The 27,348-nt window shown below is 50.2% G+C and overlaps 2 protein-coding genes across 2 annotated transcripts; both read left to right on the top strand.

Moving 5' to 3' along the window:
- The first annotated feature begins 1,506 nt into the window (after positions 1–1,506).
- On the top strand, positions 1,507–2,037 carry LOC137817187 (uncharacterized). The gene has a single exon (XM_068620432.1). It carries the CDS (start codon positions 1,507–1,509, stop codon positions 2,035–2,037), a length of 531 nt encoding a protein of 176 aa, XP_068476533.1.
- Positions 2,038–3,156: 1,119 nt separating this feature from the next.
- LOC137817186 (uncharacterized) lies at positions 3,157–3,534 on the top strand. Its single transcript, XM_068620431.1, has one exon. It carries the CDS (start codon positions 3,157–3,159, stop codon positions 3,532–3,534), a length of 378 nt encoding a protein of 125 aa, XP_068476532.1.
- Positions 3,535–27,348: the final 23,814 nt, after the last annotated feature.

The following is a 27,348-nucleotide window of genomic DNA, read 5'->3' as shown; positions in this document are numbered from 1 at the left end:
GCCCACCAAGTTCAGACGCAGCGATGGAAGTAGAACCTTTGAATGAGGCGACGCCTACGGAGTCAACGCCTGGCGAGGCCGCTCCCGCAGAGGCGACGCCTAGAGCGGACGAGCGCATAGAGGAGAGGTGTGACGACGCTTCGCCCTGAGAAGGGGCGTCGCCTAGAGAGCACTTAAGGCGACACCCACAAAAGAGGATAGCAAAGATCAACCGGCGGCTAATGTGGTGGAGATATAGATCGGCGGCAAGACGTTCAAACTGGGGCGTTTGTTGAGCCAAGAAGAACGGGACGAAGTGGCAGAGGTGATTTCACGCCACTTAGATGCTTTTGCGTGGTCCGCCTCAGACATGCCAGGCATCGACCCTGACTTTCTATGCCACCATCTTAGCATGGACGCCACGGTTCACCCCGTGCGACAGAGGAGGAGAAAGTTTAACGAGGAAAGGCGCCTCGTGGTGAAGGAAGAGACACAGAAGTTGCTAAGTGCTGGACACATCTGGGAAATACAATACCCCGAGTGGCTGGCCAACGTCGTTCTAGTGAAGAAAGCGAATGGGAAGTGGAGGATGTGTGTAGACTTCACAGACTTAAACAAGGCGTGCCCCAAGGATTCATACCCACTACCCAGCATTGACGCCCTGGTGGATAGTCCCTCGGGTTGCGAGATGCTGAGCTTCTTGGACATTTTTTCAGGCTACAATCAGATCAAGATGCACCCGAGGGACGAGGGTAAATCAGCACTCATGACGGAGACATGTAGCTACTGCTACAAGGTGATGCCGTTTGGGTTAAAGAATGCAGGCGCCACCTACCAGAGGTTAATGGACAAAGTCCTGGCGCCTATGTTAGGCAGGAATGTACAAGCCTACGTGGATGACATGGTGGTAGCTTCGCACGATAAAAGGCGAAATACAGCCTACCTGGAAGAGTTGTTCGCCACCATCTCAAAATATCGCCTCAAGCTGAACCCTGAGAAGTGTGTCTTTGGGGTTGAGGCAGGAAAATTTTTAGGCTTCATGCTTACAGAAAGAGGAATTGAGGCAAACCCTGATAAGTGCGCAGCCATCATTGCTATGAGGAGCCTGGCATCAGTGAAGGAAGTGCAACAACTGACAGGGCGAATGGCAGCATTATCAAGGTTCGTTTCTGCAGGAGGAGAGAAGGGACACCCCTATTTCCAGTGCCTCAAAAGGAATAGTCGCTTTGCGTGGACCGACGAGTGTGAAGCAGCTTTCATCAAGTTGAAAGAGTACTTGGCGACGCCACCCGTCCTTTGCAAACCAGTGGTAGGCGTGCCCCTCCGACTATACTTTGCGGTAACAGAACGGGCCATCAGTTCTATGCTAGTCTAGGAGCAGGACCAAGTACAGAAGCCCATCTATTTCGTGAGTAAGGCTTACAAGGCCCAGAGACAAGGTATCAGTCGCTGGAAAAGGCAGCATTGGTCGTGGTATTCTCGGCCAGGAGGCTCCGCCACTACTTTCACAATTTTACGGTGGTGGTGATGACGAATCTCCCCATCCAGAAGGTACTACAGAAGCCTGATGTTGCTGGAAGGATGGTTCGCTGGGCGGTGAAGCTGTCGGAGTTTGACATCCAGTACGAGCCCAGAGGATCTATCAAAGGACAGGTATATGCGGATTTCGTTGCAGAGCTCTCACCCGGAGGCGACCAAGAGGTGGAGTCAAGATCGCAGTGGTCGCTCTCAGTCGATGGCTCCTCCAATCAACAAGGAAGTGGAGCAGGGATAGTCTTGGAGGGACCCAATGGTGTGCTGATCGAGCAAGCTCTGCGTTTCGCTTTTAAAGCGAGCAATAACCAGGCTGAGTACGAGGCACTGATCGCGGGGATGCTCCTGGCCAAGGAGATGGGTGCGCAGAACCTCCTGGTGAAGAGCGATTCACAGCTGATCACAGGGCAAGTCTCGGGAGAATTTCAAGCCAAGGACCCACAAATGGCGGCGTATTTAAGGTACGTCCAGCTACTGAAGGGAGCATTTAGCGCTCTTAAGCTAGTACATGTCCCAAGAGAGTAGAATGTCAGAGCTGACCTGCTTGCCAAGTTGGCCAGCTCAGGCAAGGGGGGCAGACAGAGGACAGTAATCCAAGAGACGCTCAAAGCTCTGCGAAAGTTTGTGGAAGATAACAGGGTGGACGTCCTCCATATTTGTACAGCGAGAGGGAGACCAAGGAGTCATCCTTCCTTGACTTAAGATACAATGAAGATGCCCCGCATCAGTACATACGCGGACGCAACCGAGGAAGGAAATCATGCGCAGATATATGCTTTAGCCGAAGGAGACACTTGGATGACGCCATACAGATGATACCTGGCGGATGGGATTCTCCCAGCGGAACCGGAGGAGGGCAAGAAGATTAAGAGAAACGCCGCAAGATATACCCTGGTAGACGGGGTATTGTTCAGACACGGGTTTACACACCCTATCGTAACGTGCGTAAGCGGCGACGAGTGCATCAGGATAATGGCGGAACTCCACGAAGGTATCTGTGGGAGCCACGTGGGAGGAAGGTCTCTAGCTTCTAAAGTGGTACGCGCAGGTTTCTACTGGCCAACAGTGAAAGAGGATTGCGTGCAGCACGCCCAGCGTTGCAAGCAATGTCAGAGGCACGCTGATTGGCACAAGGCGCCGCCAGAGGAGCTGAGATCCATATATAGTCCATGGCCTTTTCATATGTGGGGAATCGACATCCTAGGCCCGTTCCCCCTGGCGATAAGGCAGATGATGTACCTGATCGTCGCCATTGAATACTTCACCAAGTGGATAGAGGCGGAGCCCGTGGCCCAGATCACCGTGCACAAGGTGCAGCACTTTGTTTGGAAGAACATCGTGTATCGCTTCGGCGTGCCTAGGCGGCTGGTATCCGACAACGGCACCCAGTTTGCAAGCCAACAGCTGAGAAACCTGTGCACAGAGGTAGGCATCAAGCAGGTGTTCGCATCAGTCGAACACCCCCAGACAAATGGGCAAGTAGAGTCAGCGAATAGAGTTTTGCTGAGAGGGCTGAAGAGAAGACTGGAGAAAGCTAAAGGGGCGCGGGCAGAAGAAGTGCCAAGGATTGTATGGGCATACCACACCACGCCCCAATCTTCCACCATGGAGACGCCTTTCAGTCTATTATATGGGTCAGACGCGATGATCCCAGTCGAGATTCACGAGAGCTCGCCACGTTACCAGAATTTTGTGGTTGAAGAATCCAACGAAGAGAGGCGAGTGAATCTGGACTTATTGGACGAAGCCAGGGAAGAATCAAGAATAAAGGCTGAGGCAGTGAAGAGAAGAGTGGAGCGACAGTATAGCTCCAAGGTGAAGCCCCGGCAATTCCAGGTTGGTGACTTAGTCATGAGGAAAGCTCACCCATATGAGCTAGAGAACAAATTGTCTCCCAAATGGACCGGACCCTTCATAATCACCAAAGCCAAGGGGAATCGTTCATACAATCTAGAGACTTTGGAAGGAGGTCCCATTCCACACAGTTGGAATGCGGCCAATTTGAAATTTTATTTCAGTTGAGTTATGTTAGTGGAGAGTAATGTAATACGATTTGTAAAGGGGACACTTTTTTTGCCTCTCGGGGGTTTTTTAATGAGGTCACCCAAGTAAAAATAGAAGTTCGAGAAAACTTTGTCTCAGTTTTTCTCTTCTCGCTCAAAGTGTAAGACCAAAGGTTAAGGAGATAAAAGACAAAGACTCAAAGCAGCGTCAGTCGTCGCCAAGATAAGGCATCGCCAAGACGAGGCGCCGCCGAGATCAAGCGTCGCCAAGGTTAGGCGTCGCAAAGATCAGGCGTCGCCAAGAAGAGGCGTCGCCGAATGACATGTCGCCAAGGGAAACGCCGCCAAGGTGGGGCGTCGCCAGAATGTAGGCATCGCCAAATGGGGAGACGACAGCGGAATTCGAAGCAAGTAGTAAGAGCGCATGCATGCGTCTAGAGGTCAAGATAACAGGTATGTCCAACACGAGGCAAAATCCGGGAGCTTAGTCCCTGGGCAGGGGTTAAAGGATTCCTTCGGGACGCCCCCTCCTCAGGTGTGAATAGCTAGCCCCGGTATCAGATGTTTGATAAGGTAAAATCCGGGAGTCTTAGTCCTTGAGCAGGGGTTGAGGATTTCCTTCGGGACGCCCCCTCCTCAAGTATGAATAACTAGCCCCGGTGTCGGACGGGAGCCTTTGCCTTGGTGTTTTTAGACACCCTGAGGACGATACGGCGCTGCTGTAATAGGCCTCTCCTCAGGCGTGGGCACCAAGCACCAAAGAGATAAGGGACCAGTCGCCTTGGTGTTTGAGACACTCCATGGACGATACGGCGCTGTTATATCGGCCTCTCCATGGGCGTGGGCACCAAAGCGCGACTTTGTCCCTAGTGTTAGATACGCTAAGGGCACCCAGAGCAGGCCTCCCTTTAAGCATGGACACTCAGTGCAGGTAAAATAAACCCTCCTAAAAACAAGGGAGGAGAGTGTCGGAGGTAACGCACGCAGCATGACAGAGGAGGCAGAGGTAGACGAGAGTATGCAAAAATAAAATGAGCAACGCTTAGACGAAACCAAAGTATGTCTCAAGAGTTAGGGTTACACATAAAGTTCGTGATAAAGACAAATTAGACAAATGGGGCAATCATGTACACGCCCTATGCTCATATGAAAAGCGAAATCAGGCCACCTTTCAGTGGCCTCCGGAGTCTGAGCGGGAGGATGATGAAGCCCCGTTCTTGGCCCTCAACGCCTGGGCAAGCTGCGACCTTTGTTGTCGGTTTATCTTCGAGCCTGCACCAAAGGAGACAAACATGGTGAAGACACCGCAAGATTAGTCATGCAAAAATCCAGTAAAGGCGAAGGATGAGAGGTTTTAAGGTAATCCCTCGTACATATATATTTCTCCAAGACCTCAATGTTGTACTCCAGACTTATCAAAGCGGCAGTGCCAAAACTCCCCGCCCCAGCCAGGATCCGACAAGCCTCTTGGTCGTTCAAAGGTAGCCTCTTAAGAGGCCTAGACTTCAAGGCTCTTGTCTCCCTCACCCAGTACAGTGGAAAGCCGTCCAGGGCGGAAGGCACGAGATCAGAACAGCAAACCTTAAAGAACTTACCCTTCCACCCTGTGAAGGAGTGCTGGAATGGGGTCAGGAGGACCCTGCCGGGAACATTGTTGAGGGTCACCCAAAGGTTGTTCCTTTGCCTCTTCACCTCAAAGAAGTGAAGGAAGATGTCCACAGGCGGTGCACACCCCAGGAAACCAAATAGTATGTTGAAGGCTTTGACGAAAGCCCAGTTGTTAGGGTACAGCTGGGTCGGGGCAGCATTAATCTCCGTCAGCAGTTCCCTCTCGAACCTAGAGAAGGGCAGGCGCACGCCGACGCTTTTGAAGAGCACCTGGTAAAAGTAGAAAAAGGGGACTCCATTGTTGGCCCGCTCATCCCCACACACCGGCTCCCCTGAGGTGCAAGGGAGCACGGCGATGTCGTCATCATGCCTCTTTGCGAAGGCACGATGATCATAGGAACACGGGTCCCCCACATGTTCCCTTAGGGCCCTGGCGGAAAGTAAGCTAGAGCACTCGTCGAGAAGTTCGCGCGAAGCCCAAACGTAAAGAGCCTTAGGGTTGACTGTAGGGATAGGAGGATTGGTGGACATGTTGGCACAAGCTGTCAGTGAAGGAACTAGAAGATCAAAGGAGAAAGATACGGTAGAAATGCGGAAGGGAAATGCCAACAAGAAAGAACGCAGGAGGAACTCTTTGGAAGGAAGAGGAACGAAGAAGATGCGAAAACACAGAGATGATGAGTGCAGGTACAGGATTTCAAAGACCCAAATATTACAGTTGAGGCGCCAAAGGACACGAAAAGGAGCACCGTGCGTTCGAGCCACGTGTCAGGAGATGGGAGGACGACCTTTAGCGTCACTTGTTCTCATTCAGGGAACGTCATGTCGACAGAGTCCCCGAGGGTACGACGCACCGGCGAGGAAGAGAACGTCTTGTCAAAAGCTCAGAAAATGTCAAGATCAAATCGAGCAGGGGAACGTCCCATCAGCAATATGGGAAATGCCACGTGGATGGCGCGGGCGAGACCTTAGGCTTTTCGCTAAAGCAAGTGTCCCGCCCTCAGGCGTTGACCAGAGTCAAAGTCAAAGTCAACGCCAAGGCCAAAGTCAACAGATTGACCGCACAAGGCATCGCCAAGACATGGCGTCGCCAAGGTAGGGCGTCGCCAGTATAAGACGCTGATGGCGTAGCCAGTATAAGACGCTGATGGCGTCGCCAGTAGACACTGAAGGCGTCGCCGGTATAAGGCACTGATGGCGTCGCCCCCCCCCCCCCCCCCCCCGATACCTACAGGTAGGAAAGACTGTGGTTGGGGGCGAAATCGCCAGAAGCCAAGCTAGTCATCAGCGGCGTTGCTCCCCGATACCCATGGGAAGGAAAGACCATGGAGGGAGCGACCCCATGGGGGGCTTCAAGCCTACCTAGTGCTTGGCGTTTCTAGACACCCTGAGGACGATACGACGCTGCTATAATAAGCCTCTCCTCAGGCGTGGGCGCCAAGCACCAAGAGTTAAGGGACAGATTGCCGTGGTGTTTGAGACACTCCATGGACGATACGGCGCTGTTAGACAGGCCTCTCCATGGGCGTGGGCACTAAAGCGCAACTTTGTCCCAAGTGTTTAGGACCAGAGCAGGTCTCTTCTCGAGCGTGGACACTCAGTACAGAAGACAGATGAGCCTCCACACCCTCGAGCGATGACGAAGCCGGAAGAGATCAAGTTCAACTCTTGCATTTGAGCAATGGCGGAGCAGCCAATGCCTTCACGAGGCAGAGGCCTTGCAGATACGAAGGCGGAACAGGTTTCGAGGTGAAAGTTAGAAGTGATGGGTAAAGGAAAGAGAAGAGAAGGTTACGTGCTACCTAAGCACCATAGGTACAAGTTCGCCCAGTATAGCGAAAGAAACAGATAGAAGTACAGGCGAAGCAGTTGAAGCATACAAGAATGAAGAACAAAGGTAAAGATAGCAGTCAAACAACATTTAATTCCTCAGAAACATGCAAGTGTTAAAGTGAAGATTAAGGACAAGGATAATGTCAATTAATACCCACTGTTCCAACAAAATACAAATAGTTCAAAGTATTTACGAAGTTATCAAGCGCAGGAAAAACGTAAAGAGCAAAAGACGGAGGCTGAGGGTTTGCAGTTCAATCGCCCAGTTCAAGAGGCACAACTTTCCCATCAACGACGTGGTGGGTAGGGTCGCAGTTCGAGACATTGATCCCTGGCTTCTCACAAGATGCTTGAACCAGAGCCTCCTTGAAGCCCTCGCCGAACACGCCCGCCATCTCGCCGGTGAGATCCTGGTTTTCCCTTTCCAGCTCGTTGATCCTGGAATCCTTGGACGCCAGCTGTTTGTCCAAGAACTCCTTCCCCACCTGGAGCTTGTTGGCTTCAGCTTGGAGAAGGTTGACCTTCGCCGCCAGGGCACCCTCAGTCTCAGCCAGCTTCTGCCCCCGAACAGCGTACACTTCTTCAAGTTTTTTCTGCTTCACTTCGGAGGCATGAGCCACCTCTTGGAGACCAGTATTCTGGATTTGGTGGAAGGTGAGGTGGGCTAGCAGGTCTGCATATGCTTGTTCAACCTCACGCGCGTATGCTTCAGCCCCCTCCTTCCCCTCTTGGGCCAGCTTCAGTGAAGCTTGGTGGGCTTCCTCCCTAAGCCCCCAAGCTTGCTTCTCCTTTTTCAGCGCCCCCATCTCTTATTTAAGTTTTCGGAGGGCCTCCCTCCCCTTGGCAACACTCTGGGCCTGGGAGCGCCAATCGAGTGCTACCGCCAGGAACGCCCCCATGTAGTAAGGCATGCTTCCTCCCCTATTGGGGTTTTCTGGCGACATCCCTTTAGTGAATCCCTGCGCCAACTGCCTGTAGACGGGGCGGGGAATCAGTATTTCGCGGGGAGAAGGAGCAAGAGCCGGCACGAGAGGGGCAGAACCCGAAGCCGCAGCCGCTTCAGGCAGGGGTAGCGGCGGAGGAACCGACTCGGCCCCTTCATCTTGTTCTTCTTGGACTACTTGGGGCGAAGGCGACGTAGCGCTTGGAGGGTCGTCCCTTAGAGAGTCCCCGCCACCGGGAGACGCAGTGGGCAGAGTAGGGACCCTTGCAGGTCTCCTCTTTTTGAAGACCAGGGCGCAACCTGAATCTTCACTGTCAGAGTTTATCTCCAGCACCCTTTTCCCTTTGTCTGGGCGTGCTGGAGCATGTGTTGATGCCGCGGCCAGTGGGACCGCAGCAATGGGAGGAGGAGAGGCAGGTGTTTGGCATGTTTGTGGAGAAGATGGTGGAGTCGGTAGGGAAGTGACAGGAGCTGGTGGAGTAGTGGGCGGCACGTCGAGGGCGACGGAGTCCCCGCCTCCTTTTGTGGACTTTGCTTTCTTCAAGAACTTGGCAAGTGCGAGACGCCTTGAAGAAGCCATTACCGAACCTGCGACAGTCAGAACAACCAAGCAAAGACTAATTCAGGTGAGGCAGAAGGGGAGGAGCAGTCAAGCACATGCAGGCAACCACAATGGTTCAAGCAATACAAGTAAGTTCATATAACCACAACGGTTCATACAATACAAGTACATTCAAATGAGACCAAGCAAAGTACAAGCAAGTTCTAGTGGGTGAAATCAAAAGCAAGTACCAAAATAGGTGGAGAGGTCGTGAGCATTGAACTCGTTAGTGATGAGCTTGGCGGTGTCGAAGACCACCCCGACCCCAGCCAAGGCCTTTCATACCTCCCTGTCAGCGGAGGCAAGCTCATCCAAAGCCTTGGGCTTAGTCGATACGGGCTTCTCCGACCAATACAGGGGAAAGCCCTCCAATACGGTGGGGTCGTGTTTAGTGGCACGCACCTTGAAGAACTTCCCTTCCACCCCTTGAACGAGTTTTGGAAAAGAGTGAGGATGATGCGGCCAGCGACGCCAGAGAAGCTCATCCAGAGGCTTTTGCCCTATTTCTTCACCTCGAAAAAGTGAAGAAAGACGTCCACAGAGGAAGGGATGCCCAGATACCCACAGAGAATTTGGAAACCCCTCATGAAAGCCCAGTTGTTGGGGTGAAGCTGGGCAGGGGCAGTGTTGATTTTAGTAAGCAACTCCCTTTCAAAGGGAGTGAGAGGAAGGCGTAGGCCCACTCGTTTAAATACCATTTGGTAGACGAAGAAGAAAGGGCTTCCCCCGGTGGCCCTTTCATCTACACAAACAGGCTCCCCCGGCCTTGCACGGCAAACGAAGATGAGTGAGTCATGGGTCTTGTGGAAGGCGTTGAAGTTATAGAGAGTGGGGTCCTCCCTGTGGGCTTCAACGTCTTCGACGGAGGTCAAGGTGGAGCACTCCGCAAGAAGCTCATCGGAGGCCCAGCGGTATTCCTCCTTGTAGTGGGACCTGGGGGCTGGCGGATCGGCAGTGGCCTTGTTTCGCGCCATCGGATCAAGAGCTGAAGAATGAAGAAAAAGAAAGGGTTCAACGAAAGGGGGTTTGAGGAAGAAAAAGGGGGAAAAAGAGAAACCCTAGGCAAACCCTACCCATGCGAGAAAAAGAATAATGAGGGGAAAACAGAGAGGCACAAGAACAACACGAGAATACAAGAAAGTAAACAGTCCCAGGCAGTTCATCTATACATCACAGCAATGCAGTAAAGAGGGAGAGTCAGCAGTGCTGGAAAAAATCGTACCTTTGAGTATCGGAGTAGGTGAGGAGTGGAAGCGCGAAGGAGAGAACAGAGACCGCAGAGAAAGAACTCGAAGAAGATGAACAGTGCGAGAATGCAAAGAGAGTGGATGAAACAGTGGTTTCGAGCGGGGTTTTGGGTAACTTAAACATTACGAGGAGCGCGAGAGGCAACAGATGGTGGTTGTTTGATGATGCCACGTGTCACAGGATTAGGCGCTCGCTGGGAGCGCAAGAGTCTTTGGATGATGACCGCGTGATGGGCCACGTGGCGAGCGATTAAGCGTGACCCAAAAAGCGTTACTTTTCCCGAGTCAGGGATGTCCCATCAGCCATTAAGAACATTTCAACTGCTCAGGGAATGTCACGTCAATGGTTCGGGGAATGTCGTGTCAGCAAGAATGACACGTCACCAAGGTGCCACGTGGATGGCGTGGACGAGGCCTTAGTCTTTTCGCTGAAGACAAGTCATCAGCTCAAGACTGGGGGGCTTGTGTACCGTCCCATCCCCGGGCGTTGACCAAAGTCAAAGTCAACGTCGGGGTCAAGGTCAACGTATGGTGGGACCACACGAAGGGCCCCAAAGAAAGGAAGTCAACAGAGTGACTACATAAGGCGTCTCCAAGAAAAGGCGTCGCCGAGAAAGGGCGTTGCCTAAACAAGGCATCGCCAAGATGAGTAGGAACTCCCCTACACCCATGGATAGGAAAGACCATGGAGGGAGTGACGCCACTGAGGCTTCGGGCCCGCCTAGCGCAGAAACGTTAATAAAGAAAAGAGAAAGGTGGCTTCAAGGCCATAGTATTAGCGCCAGTAGAGAGCAACCTGACTCGTGAAGTGCCCATGCCACCCGAGGGAGACCCTTGGGATAGATACGACTCATGAGAGGGTCATGCCCAGGGGTAACCAGGTGCAGGGTGCAAGAGGAAGGTAGATACGCTCTCAGAGCGAATGACTAGAGGTTGGGGGGCATGAGTTGGCACCCAAGGAGTCACCCCTTGCGCCAGATGCATTCCCCGGGATGAGGACTCACGCGAGGAAATACCCCTAAGCTGGGTCACAATGCTGTGAGGCCCTCCACGTATAATAACGGCCAAGTCAGGAGGACACGCGACAAGGAGAACATAAACATCAATGATTTCCAAAGGGTTTGTCCGGTATGAGGTAATTAAAGCTATTTGAAAGTAATTAAAGTTTACGTTTCGAGCGTTTTAAGGTACTTTAAATGCTTTAAGTGGTTTAAACGTCTTAAAGGCGCTGAACGTTTCATAACCTTAAATGCGCTTTTAAGACGCTTTAAATGCGAGAGACGTTTAAAGGGAACCTGGGACGTTAGAAACGGGGATCGAACTTCTGGCGAATTTTCCCGAAAACACACTCTAGTTGCTTGCTCGAGCTCTTATGCTACGCACAAGGGACTAGAGAAGGATCGTTTGCCAGAACCAGAAACAGCACACAATACACAGTCCATTTTACCACCTTCAGAGTGCCATCCACGGTGCTCCGATACGGAGGTGTAGAGTTTTGGTGTTTCTTGTTAGCTGACTTGAGCGTCGGAGTGCAAACGGCCGCTAGGGCGCCCATTTGTCCACTTCTTTGCAGGTGCTCACAGATTACCAGAAGGAAGGTGTCCCTAGCTGACGGGCAAGGTCGCGCACATAGACACACCCAGGTCAACCGGCAAGAACACTATTTAAACCTACTTTAAAGATATTACAAAAAGAGACATCAATTGATGCTCATCTCCTAAAGTCTTTTCCTTACTCCTAGTAATCCTCTGAGGCATGGTGGGTGATGAGATCATGGGTTGGGCTTGGCCCTCAGATTGGGCTTGGGCTTGGGCCTCAGGCGCCCTCTCTCCTTGTTCCCCATCATGCTCCCCGGGTTGGAGAGAATTCATCCATGAATTTGGAAGACCTGCAGAGAATGGATATAGATCACTGATATTAAAAGAATGACTACCAAGGTATGTATCAGGCATATCTAACTCATAGGCATTATCATTAATCCTCTTGATGACCTGAAAAGGACAATCATCGTATGGCATAAGTTTGGACTTCCTTTGAGTAGGGAATCTATCGTTCCTCAAGTGTAGCCAAACCCAATCCCCGGGTTCAAAGATTAATGCCTTGCGCCTTTTGTTGGCAAGTTCAGCATACTTGTTGACCTTCCTTTCAATTTGCAGCTTGATGTGATGGTGCAAGTCTTTAATAAAAGAAGCTTTGTCAAAACCATCCTTGCACAACACCTCATCAAGTACAGGAATTGGAAGAAGGTCAAGAGGTGTGAGGGGATTGAACCCATAAACAACCTCAAAATGAGTGTGGGCAGTGCTAGAATTTACTACTCTATTATAGGAAAATTCAATATGAGGTAGTAAATTTTCCCACACTCTTGGGTTCCCGAAAATAAGGCATCTTAACATTTGACCCAAAGTTCTATTAACCATCTAAGTTTGATCATCAGTTTGGGCGTGGCAAAAAGTAGAAAACAAGAGTTTAGTTCCAAGTTTTCCCAACAAAGTCCTCCAAAATTGGATTAAGAACTTTGAATATCTTTTGGATACAATACTTCTAAGAAGCCCATGCAAACGAACTACTTCCTTAAACAAGATATTTGGAATAAAACAAGCATCATCTACTTTGTGGCGTGGAATAAAGTGAGCCAATTTAGAAAAGCAGTCCACTACCACAAAGATAGAATCCATACCCCGAGATGTCATGGGAAGACCTAGAATAAAATTCATTGAAATATCTACCCAAGGCATATTAGGGATGGGAAAAGGGGTATATAAACCATGGGGTTGCACTTTAGATTTAGCCTTCCTACAGGCTATGCATTTATCACATAAGCTATGTACGGATTTGTGCATGTGGGGCCAAAAGAAATGTTCATGCAATGTATCTAAAGTCTTAGCTACCCCAAAGTGTCCCATAATCCAACCCTCATGTGCCTCTCTAACAAGAGATTGTCTTAAAGATCCATGGGAAACACAAAGTCTTTTTCCTTTGGAAAGGAAACCATCATGTATGAAAAAGTCTTTGTGTCCTCCTTTGGAACACTCTTGATAGATAAGAGAAAAATCAAGGTCATCTTTATAGACTTCCTTTATGTGATCAAATCCTAAGAATTGAACATCAAAAATATTTAGCAAGGTATATCTTCTTGAAAGAGCATCCGCAACCACATTTATTTTACCTTGCTTATGTTTGATCACATAAGGAAATTGCTCAAGGAACTCGACTCACTTAGCATGTCTCTTGTTAAGCTTTCTTTGGCTTTTTAAATATTTAAGGGATTCATGATCACTATTGATCCTGCCTGTTGACCGGAACGCTGGAAACTGCCTCGTCAGAGGATCGACGTGCGCACCGCTTCTCACCTCCGTTCCTCTTCTGGATCTATCTCAAGAACCTGCAAAGAAACAACACGGCGCCGCTGCGGCCGATCGCACTCCAACGCTCAAGTCAGTGACGGTATCACCAAAAACTAAGAGAACTGGAACCGTGCAAATCCTCTCTCACAGTCAGCTCTAACTTGCAAGCGTAAAGTGTATGAACTGAACGTGCGTACCTCAGAAAGTTTGTTAAGAACTCTTATATACCTGGTGGCTTTCTCTCTCCTGGCAGTTACAGACTTGGACACGTGGCTCGCATCCAACTGTACACGTGCCATCATCTGGAGGCTCCCTGACTTGGCGCTGCTTCTACTCTCATTTTGGCTAAGTTACTTATGCATGGTACTGCCCAGTGCATAGCTAACTTAGGAGTGCGATCTCTACTGGAACTGGCGAGTTAGGGGCCTTCATACACCTTCCCTGTGGTCTCGCCGGCCGCCTTCGTAACCTGCTTCTCCTTCATCTTCGGCGATGTGCTTGTTCTGGCGATCTCCGACTGCTTGGTTGCCTGGGTCTACATCTGGCGACTTCATCTTCAACCTGGCGATCGCCCATTCTGGTAAGCTGGAAGTCGGAACACGCCAGCTTGTCAACTGGCGACTACACGTGCCCTCCGACTTCCTTCCTTTCTGCCAACCTGGCGCCTTGTCAACACGTCTACACTGTAGCAGGATGCCACGTCATCACACCCGAACACCAGGGCGGTACACAAGCCCCCCAGTCTTAAGCGAAGACTTGTCTAGCGAAAAGACTGAAAGAGCCTTCGTTAACACCGATCTGCGTGTCCCTGACGCGAAATTCCAAGCGGTTGTACCACCTTCTGCTGCTCTGACGCCCCACCAAACCCCTCACTCATCGCTCGACACGTGGCTTCATCAACGACTCTCTTCATTTGCCGTTTGCGCTCCCTAAACCCATTTCGAAAAACCCTTAAACCCATTTCGCTTCACTGTTCCATCACTTTCTTCGTGCTTGCAAACGCTCTAACTTCCTTCTGCGAAAACTCTCAACGCTCTTCAACGCTCGAGATCACCATCTTCCTCCATCGTCTTCCTGATCATCGAAAGGTAACTACTTTCCTTCATCTGCTGGTTTTCCTTGCATTTTCACCGACTTGCATCATCCTGTAAGTGCTTGGTGCATACGCTGTGGGTTTTTTTTCCATTTCTCCTTCTGCGTAACTTAGGGCTTTGTCGATCGTCGCAACGAACCTGCATTCGTTCGTCTTTCACCTTCCTCCTATGATCGAGTCAGCCTTCGTAACCCTCCTGATCATTTTTCCTTTCTTCTTCCTTTGCAGCTGCTATCATGACTCGCACCAAGATTACCCCGAACCCCCCTCCATCAGCACGAAACCTTCCTTCACAAGCACACGACTCAACACAAGTTCGTGGCGCTTCCTCTTCGCAGGCTGAGAGGCCTGCGTCTTCCCAATCTGCCCCGGCCCAGGCGACTCCATCTAACACTGGAGGAGCCCCCGTTCCTCCGCCAGACTTCAAAACTTTATACCCCTGGGCTAACTCAACCCTTCTGAAAGAAACGTCCTCTGTGAACACTGCGGGAGCAATCTTGCGGCTGACTAAGGGGGACGAGATTTACCAATCGTTTCACAAGGAGCACGACGAAAGGATGATGGTGCTGCCTTGCCCTGCCGACCTGCCCGTGTGTGCTAATGACAAAGTAAGCGCCGACGGGCCCTTCTGCTTTGTCTATACGACTCTGTTCAAGAAGGTTAGGTTCAGGTTCCCTCTCACCCGATTCGAGAGGGAACTTCTTACCGAGCTCAACATTTCTGCCGCCCAGCTCCACCCCAACAGTTGGGCGTTTGTTCGAGCCTTCCAAGTAACGTGCGCCCACCTGGGGTTGCCCGCGTCGGTGGACGTGTTTTTGTTCCTTTTTGAAGCCAAGCACCCAGGAGACCGCCTGTGGGTCAGCTTGAATGCGATTGCTGGGAGATCCATCTTTACCATCTTCCAGCAATCGTACAAAGATTGGAAGGGGAAATTCGTCCAAGTGCGTGCAAACGACAAGGACACCTCCCTTCTTGATGGCTTCCCCTTGTACTGGGTGGACAAGGGGAAAAAAGAGTCCAAGAGCTGCTTCAGGAGGCCCAGAAGTCCTGATAGCATGGGAGCATTGGACAGAGACCTTTGTCTCTTCTGGAAGAAGGTGGCGGACGCCAACATAACTTTCCTCACCACCTCCCTGATCAGCTTTGAATTCTACGAAGATCAGCTAGAATTTCAAATAGGTTAGGTCATTTGAACTATTGCTTTAATACTGCTTCTATTTAGCTGTTTCTGGGCGTCTTGTGCGTTATGCGCAAGACTTTGGCTTTACTTTTTCTGCCCATATTATCTGCTTTGCTGTTTATTACATTATGCCCTTATCTGTTTTTCTTGAGTTAACCCACGCATCTCCGTCCCCTGCAGACAACATGTTGCCCAGGAACATGCTCGCCGAACTCAAATCGCTCGCCCGAAACCACGGGTTGGCAACCGGTTCCCAAACGGTGCCCAACTCGGTGGTGGAGGCCGCCATTGTCCAAGGGCGATCACCACCCAAGGAGCCTGCTCAACGCAAAAAATTGGTCCTGAAGAGACCTAAAAGAAAAGCCCCTCAAGTCGTCCATGAGGAGGAAGAAGAGGACGACGAGGTCACCGAGGATGGCCTCGTTACGAAGAGGAAAAGGGTGGCACCATCTTCACCACCTGCCCCACCACCTCTTCCAAGCTCGACATCACCATCAACGCCTGCTCCTCCTCCACCCTCGCCAACACCACAGGCTCCTTCTTCACCAGTCCAAGCGGTTCCACTGGCCACTGCGCCACCTGCAGCTGAGGCCCAAGAGCCAAATTTCCTGGAGGACCCCCCGAGCGCCTCTACACCATATGTGTCAGCCGGAGGGGGTCCTCCTTCAAATGCCTCCGCTGCAGGAGATGTTCCAATCGGGGATGAGGTTGCTCACACCTCTCCAATTCTAATCACCGAATCCCCGATCCCGTCGCCACGCCAGGAAGCAAACACTGAAGATCCTGCTAAGGAAGGTGGCGACGAGAACCCACAACAAGCCCACCTGGCGCCTCTCCAAGCAGCAAACCTTCCCCTTGAGGTCACAAGGATGTGGGAACCTCTGACCGCCAAATTGAAAACCATAGCAGAGGATATCCCAGCGATTATAACCAGGGCTGTGGAAGGCTCAATCAGGAGGCTCCAAGACGACCTCTTCAACCTCAAAACCGAAAACAGCACTATGAAGATCGAGGTGGAGAAGTTGTCCTTCAGCCTGACGCTCGCAGAAATCGAACACTCCCGGGTGGAGGATGCAATGAGCACCGAGCTCAGGCTGGCGCGCAAGGAGGCTACTGACCTTCGCCGCAAAGTTCACGATCTTGCCCAAGAGAAGGTCGAGCTGGAAAGCAAAATCGTGCCTCTTCGCGCCAAGGCGATCGACCTGGAGGCTCACATTCAAGCTGACGCCGCTAAGGTGCAAAAACTGGAGCAGAGACGACGCCATGGCTGATCTCGTCGAGGCCAATAAAGAGAAGGGAAAGATGGCTGCTGAGTTGGCCCAAGCGCAATCGGAATCCAAGAAGGTTACTGAAGACCTTCTCCAGGCTCAAAAGACCAACGAAAATCTTAAAAAACTGGTTGAAGAGCTGGAACAGCAGAACAAAGAGCTGAAAGAGCAAACCGAAGACCTCAAGAAGCGGATTGAGGAACTTCAGGGGCAAATCGAAGCACTCAAGCTGAATTCTGCTCAGATTCTGGCTGCTGGGTTCGAAGCTGCGCGGGAACAATTCGCTTGCCTATTTCCCGATCTGGATCTCAGCCTGGTGTCGTTGAACAACGAAGTAGTAGATGGAAAGGTCGTTCCTGCTGAAGACTAATCAACTCCACCTCATCTGCTACTTTTATGATTTCCCTTGTGTTATTCTATAAAAACTCCTGTATGTATGCCTTCAACAAGTACTTATCTCAATGACAAAGCTTGGGTATTCACTCTCTTGACTTCTTTAAGCGCTTTAACCTTCCTTGCATATTTAACTTTGTCGAATTTAACTTAACGATTTTGCAAACACGACCTTTTAACTTAACCGCTTCGAACCACTTCAAACTCAAGTAATAATCACTTTAACCAACTTGTACTCTTAAAGCAACTAACCTTATCACAAAAATACCCTTCAAGCAACGAACTGTAACTCAATTATTGGCTCAAATAACGTCCCACACGACCTGCTTCCTCAAACCAGTCTTTCAGCCTTCTCGCCATGTTTGAACTTTCCCGATCGCCAAGAACTCTTGGCATCATTAGCTTTTTCTAGCCTCATGCTTTGGCAATCGTTTCTTCGCATGGGGCAGAGACGCCTTTAGGGATCTCTTTCTACCCTCCTGGACTTCAGAACAAAGACCGGCTGACTAGGCGTTCTCTTCGAACCTACCTTAGCCACCTTCCATACTTCTTCCACCCTCTGCGCCATACCTGAACTCGTTCTAGACGAGAAGGATTTTATCTTGCCTAAACTCGCATGTAAGCAAGAAGGTCTTAACTCGCCTGAACTCGCTCAACGGCGAGAAGGACTTTATCTGGTGCCTCAACTTGCCCAGGGTGTACATCTCCTCCCCCCTGGATGCACTGAGGACCTTTTCTTTCTCTCGCCTGCACTCGCTCGATGGCGAGGAGGTCTTTAACTGGCCTTAGCTCGCACAACGGCGAGAAGGACTTTATCTGGTGCCTCAACTTGCCCAGGGTGTACATCTCCTCCCCCCTGGATGCACTGAGGACCTTTTCTTTCTCTTGCCTGCACTCGCTCGACGGCGAGGAGGTCTTTAACTGGCCTTAGCTCGCACAACGGCGAGAAGGACTTTATCTGGTGCCTCAACTTGCCCAGGGTGTACATCTCCTCCCCCCTGGATGCACTGAGGACCTTTTCTTTCTCTCGCCTGCGCTCGCTCGACGGCGAGGAGGTCTTTAACTTGCCTCTACATTGCCCCAGGGGTTCCATCTTCTCGCCCCCAGAAACATGGAGGACTTTTTACCCTTTCTCGCCTGCACTCGCTCGATGGCGAGGAGGTCTTTAACTTGCCTCAGGACGCGCGAGGGCGTTGAGGTCTTTCATCTGGTGCCTCCGATCGCCGAAAGACGATGAGGACTTTTAAAACTTCACTGGTGCCTCCAATCGCCGAAAAACGATGAGGACTTAAAACTTTTAGAAAGCATGCGATATATCTTGCCTCGCCTTAAATCACTTACAAGTGACAAGGTCTTTCTTCAAAACTTTTGGAAAACAGCAAACATGCAACCAGAAAACGCCTTATACTTCGAAAACTCTTCTTTTATTGGGTGGCCTCATTAAAAACCCTCCTTAGGGAAAAAAGAGTGCCCCCTTGAAACTGTTTTAACAGAGACAGTGTAATATAACATTTGTGTTTGTCTTTACTTACAAAGCTCTTAACTATAGTACAACTTCAGGTGTGTGGCGTTCCAGGTGCGAGGGATCGCCCCTCCTTCCAGCGTCTCTAAGCGGTAGGCCCCGTTTCCGAGCGCCTCGGTTATTCTGAACGGTCCAGTCCACTTGGGTGACAATTTATTCTCCATCTCGTACTGGTGGGCCTTCCTCATCACCAAGTCGCCCTCTCTAAACTGCCTTGGCATCACCTTTGGGTTGTATCTTCGTTCAACCCTTCTCTTCACGGCCTCAGCCTTCAACCTCGCCTCTTCCCTGACCTCATCCAGCAGATCCAGGTTTAGCCTTCTCTCTTCATTCGAGTCTTCCTCTACGAAGTTCTGGAATCTCGGCGAGCTCTCCTGGATCTCTACTGGAATCATGGCATCACACCCATAGACCAAGCTGAACGGGGTCTCGTGGGTTCCTGACTGCTCGGTGGTGTGGTACGCCCAGACTATGCGGGGTACCTCCTCAGCCCAACTTCCCTTGGCTTTCTCAAGCCTTCTCTTCAAACCTCTCAACAACACCCGATTAGCTGACTCCACCTGGCCATTTGTCTGAGGGTGCTCGACGGATGCAAACACTTGTTGAATTCCCACCCCTTCGCAAAGCTTCTTCAACAGGTGGCTTGCAAACTGTGTCCCATTATCTGACACCAGGCGCTTAGGCACTCCAAACCGGCACACGATGTTCTTCCATACAAAACCTTCGATCTTGTGCGCGGTGATCTGGGCCACTGGTTCTGCTTCAATCCACTTGGTGAAATACTCAATCGCCACCACCAAGTACTTCATTTGCCTGATCGCCAGCGGGAAAGGTCCCAGGATGTCGATTCCCCAAGTATGAAACGGCCAAGGGCTATAGATCGACTTCAACTCCTCGGGAGGTGCCTTATGCCAATCGGCGTGCTGCTGGCATTGTTTACAGCATTGGGCATATTTCTTGCAATCTTCTCTCATGGATGGCCAGTAGTATCCTGCACGGAGAGTCCTTGCGGCTAGAGCTCGACCCCCGACGTGGCTTCCGCATATACCTTCGTGGAGCTCCGCCATGATTCTCGTGCATTTCTCGCCGTGTATACATTCCAGGAGCGGGTGAGTGAACCCAAACCTGTACAAATCGCCATCAATCAACGTATACTTGCTGGAATTTTTCTTTACCTTCCTAGCTTCTGCCGGATCCAGCGGGAGGAGGCCATCTGCCAGGCACCGTTTGTATTGCGTTATCCAAGTGTCTGGCTCATGGGCGGCGCAGACCTGCATCACATCCACCTTCTCTCTTTGACATGCTCTAACTCTCGGCGATCTCAGAGTTTCTTGCGTCAAGGACTTATGGCTTCTCGCTGCTCTCTTCGTCGACTTGCTTATATGAAGGACCAGGTGATCTGCTACAAATGCCCTTGGCGTCTTCAGAGTTTCTTGAATCACCGTCCTCTGCCTACCCCCCTTGCCTGAGCTGGCGAGCTTAGCAAGCAAGTCAGCTCGGGCATTCTGCTCTCGGGGCACATGCCCTACTTCAAAAGAGGCAAAGGAACTCTTCAATTCCTGCACATACGCCAAGTAAGCCGCCATTTGTGGATCTTTAGCCTGGAACTCGCCGGTTACTTGCCCTGTGACTAGCAGCGAGTCACTCTTAGCCCTAGCCCCCATCTCCTTGGCCAGCAAAATCCCGGCGATCAGCGCCTCGTACTCTGCTTGATTGTTGCTGGCTTTGAAGGCAAACCTCAAAGATTGTTCAATCAGCACGCCGTTGGGTCCTTCCAATATGACTCCAGCACCGCTGCCCTGCTGGTTCGACGATCCATCCACTGAAAGTACCCAACGGAAATCGTCTCCTTCAACCCGCGTCGCCTCTGATGAGAGCTCAACCACGAAATCTGCAAAGACTTGCCCCTTGATCGGGCCTCGGGGCTCGTACTTAATATCAAACTCTGACAACTCTACAGCCCACTTCACCATCCTTCCCGCAACATCGGGTTTCTTCAAGACCTTCTGGATGGGCAGGTCAGTCATCACCAGTATCGTGAAACTGTGGAAGTAGTGGCGCAACCTCCTCGCCGAAAACACCACAGCCAGCGCAGCCTTCTCCAGGGCCTGATATCTCGTTTCTGGGCCCTGCAACACCTTGCTCACAAAATAAATAGGCTTCTGAACCTGATCCTGATCCTGGGCGAGCACCGCACTCATCGCCCTCTCAGTCACAGCGAAATACAACCTGAGAGGAATTCCCGCCAGCGGTTTGCACAGAACCGGCGGGCTCGCCAGATACTCCTTCAGTTTGACGAAAGCTTCCTCGCACTCTTTCGTCCAAGCAAACTTATTATTGCGCCGCAGACATTGAAAATAGGGATGCCCCTTCTCTCCGCTAGCTGACACGAAGCGAGATAGGGCTGCCATCCGACCTGTTAGCTGCTGGACTTCTTTCACCGTAACCGGGCTTCTCATCGCCAAGATGGCGGCACACTTGTCTGGGTTAGCTTCTATTCCTCTCTCAGTCAAGAGAAAACCCAAAAATTTTCCTGCCTCCACGCCGAAAATGCATTTCTCCGGGTTGAGCTTTAACTTGAACTTGGCGATCGTCGTGAACAATTCTTCCAAGTCTGCAACGTGCTTGCTCTTCTCCTGCGAGGTCACGACCATGTCATCGACGTAAGCTTGCACGTTCCTTCCCAGCATTGGTGCAAGTACTCGATCCATCAACCTCTGGTACGTGGCCCCCGCGTTCTTCAGCCCAAACGGCATCACCTCAGCAGCTTGCACCCTGCAGCACTATCAACCAGGGCATCAATGCTCGGTAAAGGATACGAATCCTTTGGGCAAGCTTTGTTTAGATCGGTGAAATCGACGCACATGCGCCATTTCCCGTTACTCTTCTTCACCAGCACGACATTTGCCAACCATTCAGGGTACTGGACTTCCCTGATGTGGCCTGCAGCGAGGAGCTTCTGTGTTTCGTCCCTGATCGCCTGCCTCCTCTCCTCGTTGAATTTTCTTCTCCTTTGTCGCACCGGTCTCACCATGTTGTCCATCGCCAGATGATGGCACAAGAAGTCGGGATCAATCCCGGGCATGTCCGAAGCGGACCATGCAAACGCATCCAGATGCCGCTCAATCACCTTGGCGATCTGGTCCTGGAGATCAACCTCCAGAGATCTTCCCAGCTTGAAGACCTTCCCTCCGATCTCCTTTTCGAGCCACTGCTCGACAGGTTTAGGCCTGGATTCTCTGGCGATCACCGCCCTGGCGATTCCCTGTTCCCTTGCTTCCTCGGGGCGATTCCGCGCCTCTTCCTCCTCCAGGCCAGCGTTCCTCTCCCTCAGCTCAGCATCCACCATTTCCACGTCTCTTCCGGCGGCCTCCTCTGTTACTGGCGGTCTGGGCTTCACACCGGGAGGTGGGGTGGTTGTTACATAGCTCACTGATCTTTTGTTTTTCAGGCTATTCTCATAGCACCTTTCAGCTTCTTTCTTATCAGACTTAATCGTGATCACCACCCCTTCCATGGACGGCAGCTTCACCTTCATGTGCCGAGTCGACGGAATGGCACCTATCCTGTTAAGAGTGGGCCTTCCCAACAGGATGTTATATGCTGAAGGGGCGTTTACGATGAGGTACTTGATTTTCTCCGTCCTCGACCCAGCCTCATCTGTAAACGTGGTTCTCAGCTCAATGTACCCCCTGACCTCCACCTGGTCACCGGCGAACCCATATAAGCACCCTCCATAGGGCCTTAGCTGGTCAAGGGGCAATTCCAGCTGCGTGAAAGTCGGCCAGAACATCACGTCTGCCGAGCTTCCTTAGTCCACCAGAACTCTATGGACCTTCCTCCCTGCTGTAACCAACGAAATAACTATGGGATCGTTGTCGTGAGGCACAACGTCCCGAAGATCCTGCTTGGTGAACGTAATGTCCACTTCCGGCGAGTGATCTTCAAACATGTCCACTGTCATCACCGATCGCGCATACCTTTTCCTCTGCGATGCGGTGCATCCACCACCTGAGAAACCCCCTGCAATGGTGTGGATCTCCCCGTGGATAGGCATCTCGTGTTGCTGGGCTTCTCCACCTACTGGCTGGGAACTCGATGCTCCCCCCGTCCTCCTATCCAGCAGATAGTCATTTAGGAACCCGCTCTTAACCAGATCGTCGAGCTGATATCCCAAAGACAAACACGAGTCCAAGGTGTGGCCAAAACATTGGTGGAACTCGCACCAGGCGTCCGGCTTTGACCCCAGCACCTTGTCGCCCACCTTCTCAGGCGCCTTCAACCTAGCAGATATGTTAGGGATAGCGATCAGGTCCGCTAGTCCCATGACAAATTTGTGCTTAGGCGGGCGATTGTATTCCCGGCGCGCTGGTTGCTGGCGTGCTGGTTGTTGGCGCGCTTGGCTTCTTCCCTTGTTTCTCCTGTCGTAAGGATGGCGAGTCCTCTGGTCTTTTCTGGCCGCCGCCGCCGTTTCCAGCACCCTCTGCGGCTGGATTCTGGTCTGGGCGCGTGGCCTGGCGGGAGCCACGCTGCCTCTCTTCTCGGCGACTTCACTTTCGTCGGCGATGTGGGCCACCGCAAGTCGCCTAACTTCAGCAAACGTCGCTGGATGAGCCCTGATCAAGGCCTCGCAGAATGGCCCCGGCTGCACGCCCTTCTTGAAGGCATAGACCAGCATTTCTTCATCCTTGGCCGGCGATCTGACCATCTGCGCTCCAAAGCGATTGAGGTAGTCTCTGAGGGACTCCCCATGGTACTGCCTTATATCAAACAGATCATAAGACACCCTGGGCGGTGCCTTATTCACAATGTACTGCTCGACAAAGATTTTCGAGAACTGTTGAAAATTGGTTATGTGGCCGTTATGCAGGCTCACAAACCACTCCATCGCCGTTCCCTGGAGCGTACTCACGAACATCTTGCAGTAGACGGCGTCTGACCCTCCCGACAGCATCATCTGCGTGTGGAACGTGGTCAGATGAGCCTCTGGATCCTCCACGCCGGTAAAGACAGCCTTAACCGGAACCACGCTCGTGGGAATAGGCGTGTCGGTGATCGCCTGAACAAAAGGCATTGGGAAAACACGAGGTGGCGTCGACGGCGCCACCTCTTCAGCAGAAGAACGTCCTTGCTGCTCCTGAAGAGCTCAACGCAGCTCCTCAGTCACCTTGCTGAGCTCCTCGTTCCTAGCGCGAGAGGCGACCAGGTCCTTATGTATCCTCGCCTGCTCTACGCGCGAGGCTTCCACAGTTGCCTGCAACGAGCGCATCATCTCTGCCATCTGCGCCATGGTCATGGCGGTGTCGCCTTCAGCAGCGACAGGCGCCACGGGACTGGAACGATTGCTTCTCATTTTTCTCATTAACTTCAGCGAATCACAGGAATGCAGCAAACCACACTTCAGCCTCGATCGAATCAGCGATCAATCGGAGAAAACAGTGCGAAACGGTGCAAGAAAACTCAAGAACACCGTAAGCCTTCAAAGAAAACCACAACTTCGCCAGAAACCACCGCCTCCCCGCGAACAACCAAACAGACAAAAGAACTCGAACTTCTACCAAACAGACTACGCGCAATCAGCGAAAAACCTTACTCCACCGATCGAAAAGCCAAACAAACGGTTCAAAACGCAAATTCACCGAACGAAACTCAAGAAGACCGTGAACGACGGTTGCACCAGCACGCAACCGCGCAGAAAACTTCGGAAACTTCCAAGAACTCACGCTGTGGATGGGAGCAAGTTTTACACCGCCCCACGGTGGGCGCTCTGATGATCCTGCCTGTTGACCGGAACGCTGGAAACTGCCTCGTCAGAGGATCGACGTGCGCACCGCTTCTCACCTCCGTTCCTCTTCTGGATCTATCTCAAGAACCTGCAAAGAAACAACACGGCGCCGCTGCGGCCGATCGCACTCCAACGCTCAAGTCAGTGACGGTATCACCAAAAACTAAGAGAACTGGAACCGTGCAAATCCTCTCTCACAGTCAGCTCTAACTTGCAAGCGTAAAGTGTATGAACTGAACGTGCGTACCTCAGAAAGTTTGTTAAGAACTCTTATATACCTGGTGGCTTTCTCTCTCCTGGCAGTTACAGACTTGGACACGTGGCTCGCATCCAACTGTACACGTGCCATCATCTGGAGGCTCCCTGACTTGGCGCTGCTTCTACTCTCATTTTGGCTAAGTTACTTATGCATGGTACTGCCCAGTGCATAGCTAACTTAGGAGTGCGATCTCTACTGGAACTGGCGAGTTAGGGGCCTTCATACACCTTCCCTGTGGTCTCGCCGGCCGCCTTCGTAACCTGCTTCTCCTTCATCTTCGGCGATGTGCTTGTTCTGGCGATCTCCAACTGCTTGGTTGCCTGGGTCTACATCTGGCGACTTCATCTTCAACCTGGCGATCGCCCATTCTGGTAAGCTGGAAGTCGGAACACGCCAGCTTATCAACTGGCGACTACACGTGCCCTCCGACTTCCTTCCTTTCTGCCAACCTGGCGCCTTGTCAACACGTCTACACTGTAGCAGGATGCCACGTCATCACACCCGAACACCAGGGCGGTACAACTATCTATCACAAACTTCTTTGGAAAAAGGTAGTTTTGCCAACTTTACAAAGCTCTAACAAGAGCATAAAGTTTCTTATCATAGGTGGAGTAGTTGAGATGACTCCCCTTGAGTTTCTCACTAAAATAAGCTATGGGGTGGCCCTCTTGAAGGAGAACAGCCCCAATGCCTATTTTAGAGGCATCACATTCTATTTCAAATGTCTTAGTAAAGTTAGGAAGGGCTAAAATGGGGGCCTTAGTCAATTTTTCCTTCAAAGTTTCAAAAGCTTGAATTTGGTCTTCTCCCCACTTGAATACCACATCCTTCTTTACTGTGGCATTTAGAGGTGCGGCAATGGTACTAAAGTTTTGCACAAACCGCCTATAAAAACTAGCAAGTCCATGAAAACTTCGTACCTCATTAACATTGGTGGGTGTTGGCCAATATTGAATTGCTGCAACCTTTTCTTTATCTACATGCACCCGTTTTGAACTCACAACAAATCCTAGGAAGTCTATATGATCTATTGCAAACATACACTTAGCATGATTAGCATACAAACTCTCCTTCCTAAGGGTTTCTAATACTTGCCTAACATGTAACTCATGATCCTCTCAAGACAAGCTATAGATAAGTATGTCATCAAAATAGACCACTACAAACTTGCCAATAAAGGCCTTAGAACACGGTGCATAAGTGGCATGAAGGTGCTAGGAACATTAGTCAAGCCAAAAGGCATGACTAACCACTCATATAAACGAAATTTGGTCTTAAAGGCGGTTTTCCATTCATCCCCCGGTTTAATCCGGATTTGGTTATAACCACTCTTAAGATCAATTTTGGAAAATATTTTAGACCCATGTAATTCATCCAGCAAGTCATCTAATCTTGAAATGGGATGCCTATATTTGATGGTTATGTTGTTTATTGTGCGACAATCCGTACACATCCTTCATGTCTCATCCTTTTTAGGGACAAGAATCACAGGCATAGCACATGTTTTGTATTATTATATTTTTATACTAAAGTGACTTATGGTAAAGAAATAATATAGCATGAATCATGCATGAACATTCAATTTTCACACAAAAAAATTGGTGGATTTTGTTGAAGATAGGAGATTTGATGTTTCAAATCCAAGATGAAGCTTGAAGCCTTGCTGCTTTTGGTTTGGGTATAGTTTAGAGTATTTAGAATTTATGTAAGATCAGTCTTGATTGTCAAGCAAAGCCTGTTTTAATTTTTTTTAAAGATTAAAGTGTTTTTCCATGCAAAGGGAAAAACAAACGGTTAAAGTTTCGAGACAATCGGTTGTTTGTCACTTAGCTGGAAAAGGAGTTTTTGAAACTGTTTTTTGAATCAGTTGTATAACTGTCAAAACCATTCAACCGGTTAAATCGCAGTTTTAACCGATTAAATATGAGTTTTCATAACAGTATTTTAAAAACATGTTTTAACTGATTCAGTTGTTCAAATCTGTCTTTAACGATAGCTTTTCAAAGGTTATAAATATAGCCTTCCTTCAAATGTTTGAATGATGAAAAAGAGAGAAGTTTTATACTCCTATTTGGATTGATTTGAGAGATTACCAACTGTTTCTGAAAAGAAGTTTTCCAAGTTCAGCAAGATTTCCTTCTACGTTTCAAGAACTGATGATAGGGTTTCTGGTCTTTTGTAATCCAGGTGTTTTCTACCCTTTTCTTAGTTTCTTGTAATTGTTCAAATTACATTCTGTAAACGTTGTTGTAAAATCCTGTAAAGTCAGTGTGATTCTGGCTTGAGGTGTGTGTTGTGTGCAAAAGGGTGAGTAGGCTTTGTGGGATTCAAAGTCACCTCTTTGTGTGTGGTGTTTGTGTAATCTGTGATTGATTGCATAGTGAAATACTTAGTGGTTTGACTGAGGACTAGATGTAGCTTTGGGATTGAGTGAACCAATATAAATCTTGTGTTTAAATGTCTCTATCTCTTCTCTTCATAACTGTTTGATATGCTTTCATAAACAACAGGTTATTTCGTATTTTCAACCGGTTGATATTTCTACCTTACAAACTGCTTTTGTATCTGTAACATAAACATTTGGTTATATCGTGTTTTTAACCGATTAAAATACTAAAATTGTTTTCTGAATCTTTGTTTAATTGACTCTCTGAATTGCTTATCTGGATTAATTGTTAAAGTTTCATTCTTAATCATATATTTGCGAAAAGGTTTTAGAAACAATTCACCCCCCCCCTTCCCCTCTTGTTTTAG

The sequence above is a fragment of the Phaseolus vulgaris genome, unplaced genomic scaffold (assembly GCF_000499845.2).
Source record: "Phaseolus vulgaris cultivar G19833 unplaced genomic scaffold, P. vulgaris v2.0 scaffold_19, whole genome shotgun sequence".
NCBI classification, from domain to species: Eukaryota; Viridiplantae; Streptophyta; class Magnoliopsida; order Fabales; family Fabaceae; genus Phaseolus; species Phaseolus vulgaris.
Note: the sequence above shows the minus strand (reverse complement) of the source record. Positions and strands in the feature narration are given on the sequence as shown.

Coding starts and splice junctions, on each gene's coding strand:
- LOC137817187 (XM_068620432.1), top strand. CDS start 1,507: ATGACGAATCTCCCCATCCAGAAGGTACTACAGAAGCCTGATGTTGCT.
- LOC137817186 (XM_068620431.1), top strand. CDS start 3,157: ATGATCCCAGTCGAGATTCACGAGAGCTCGCCACGTTACCAGAATTTT.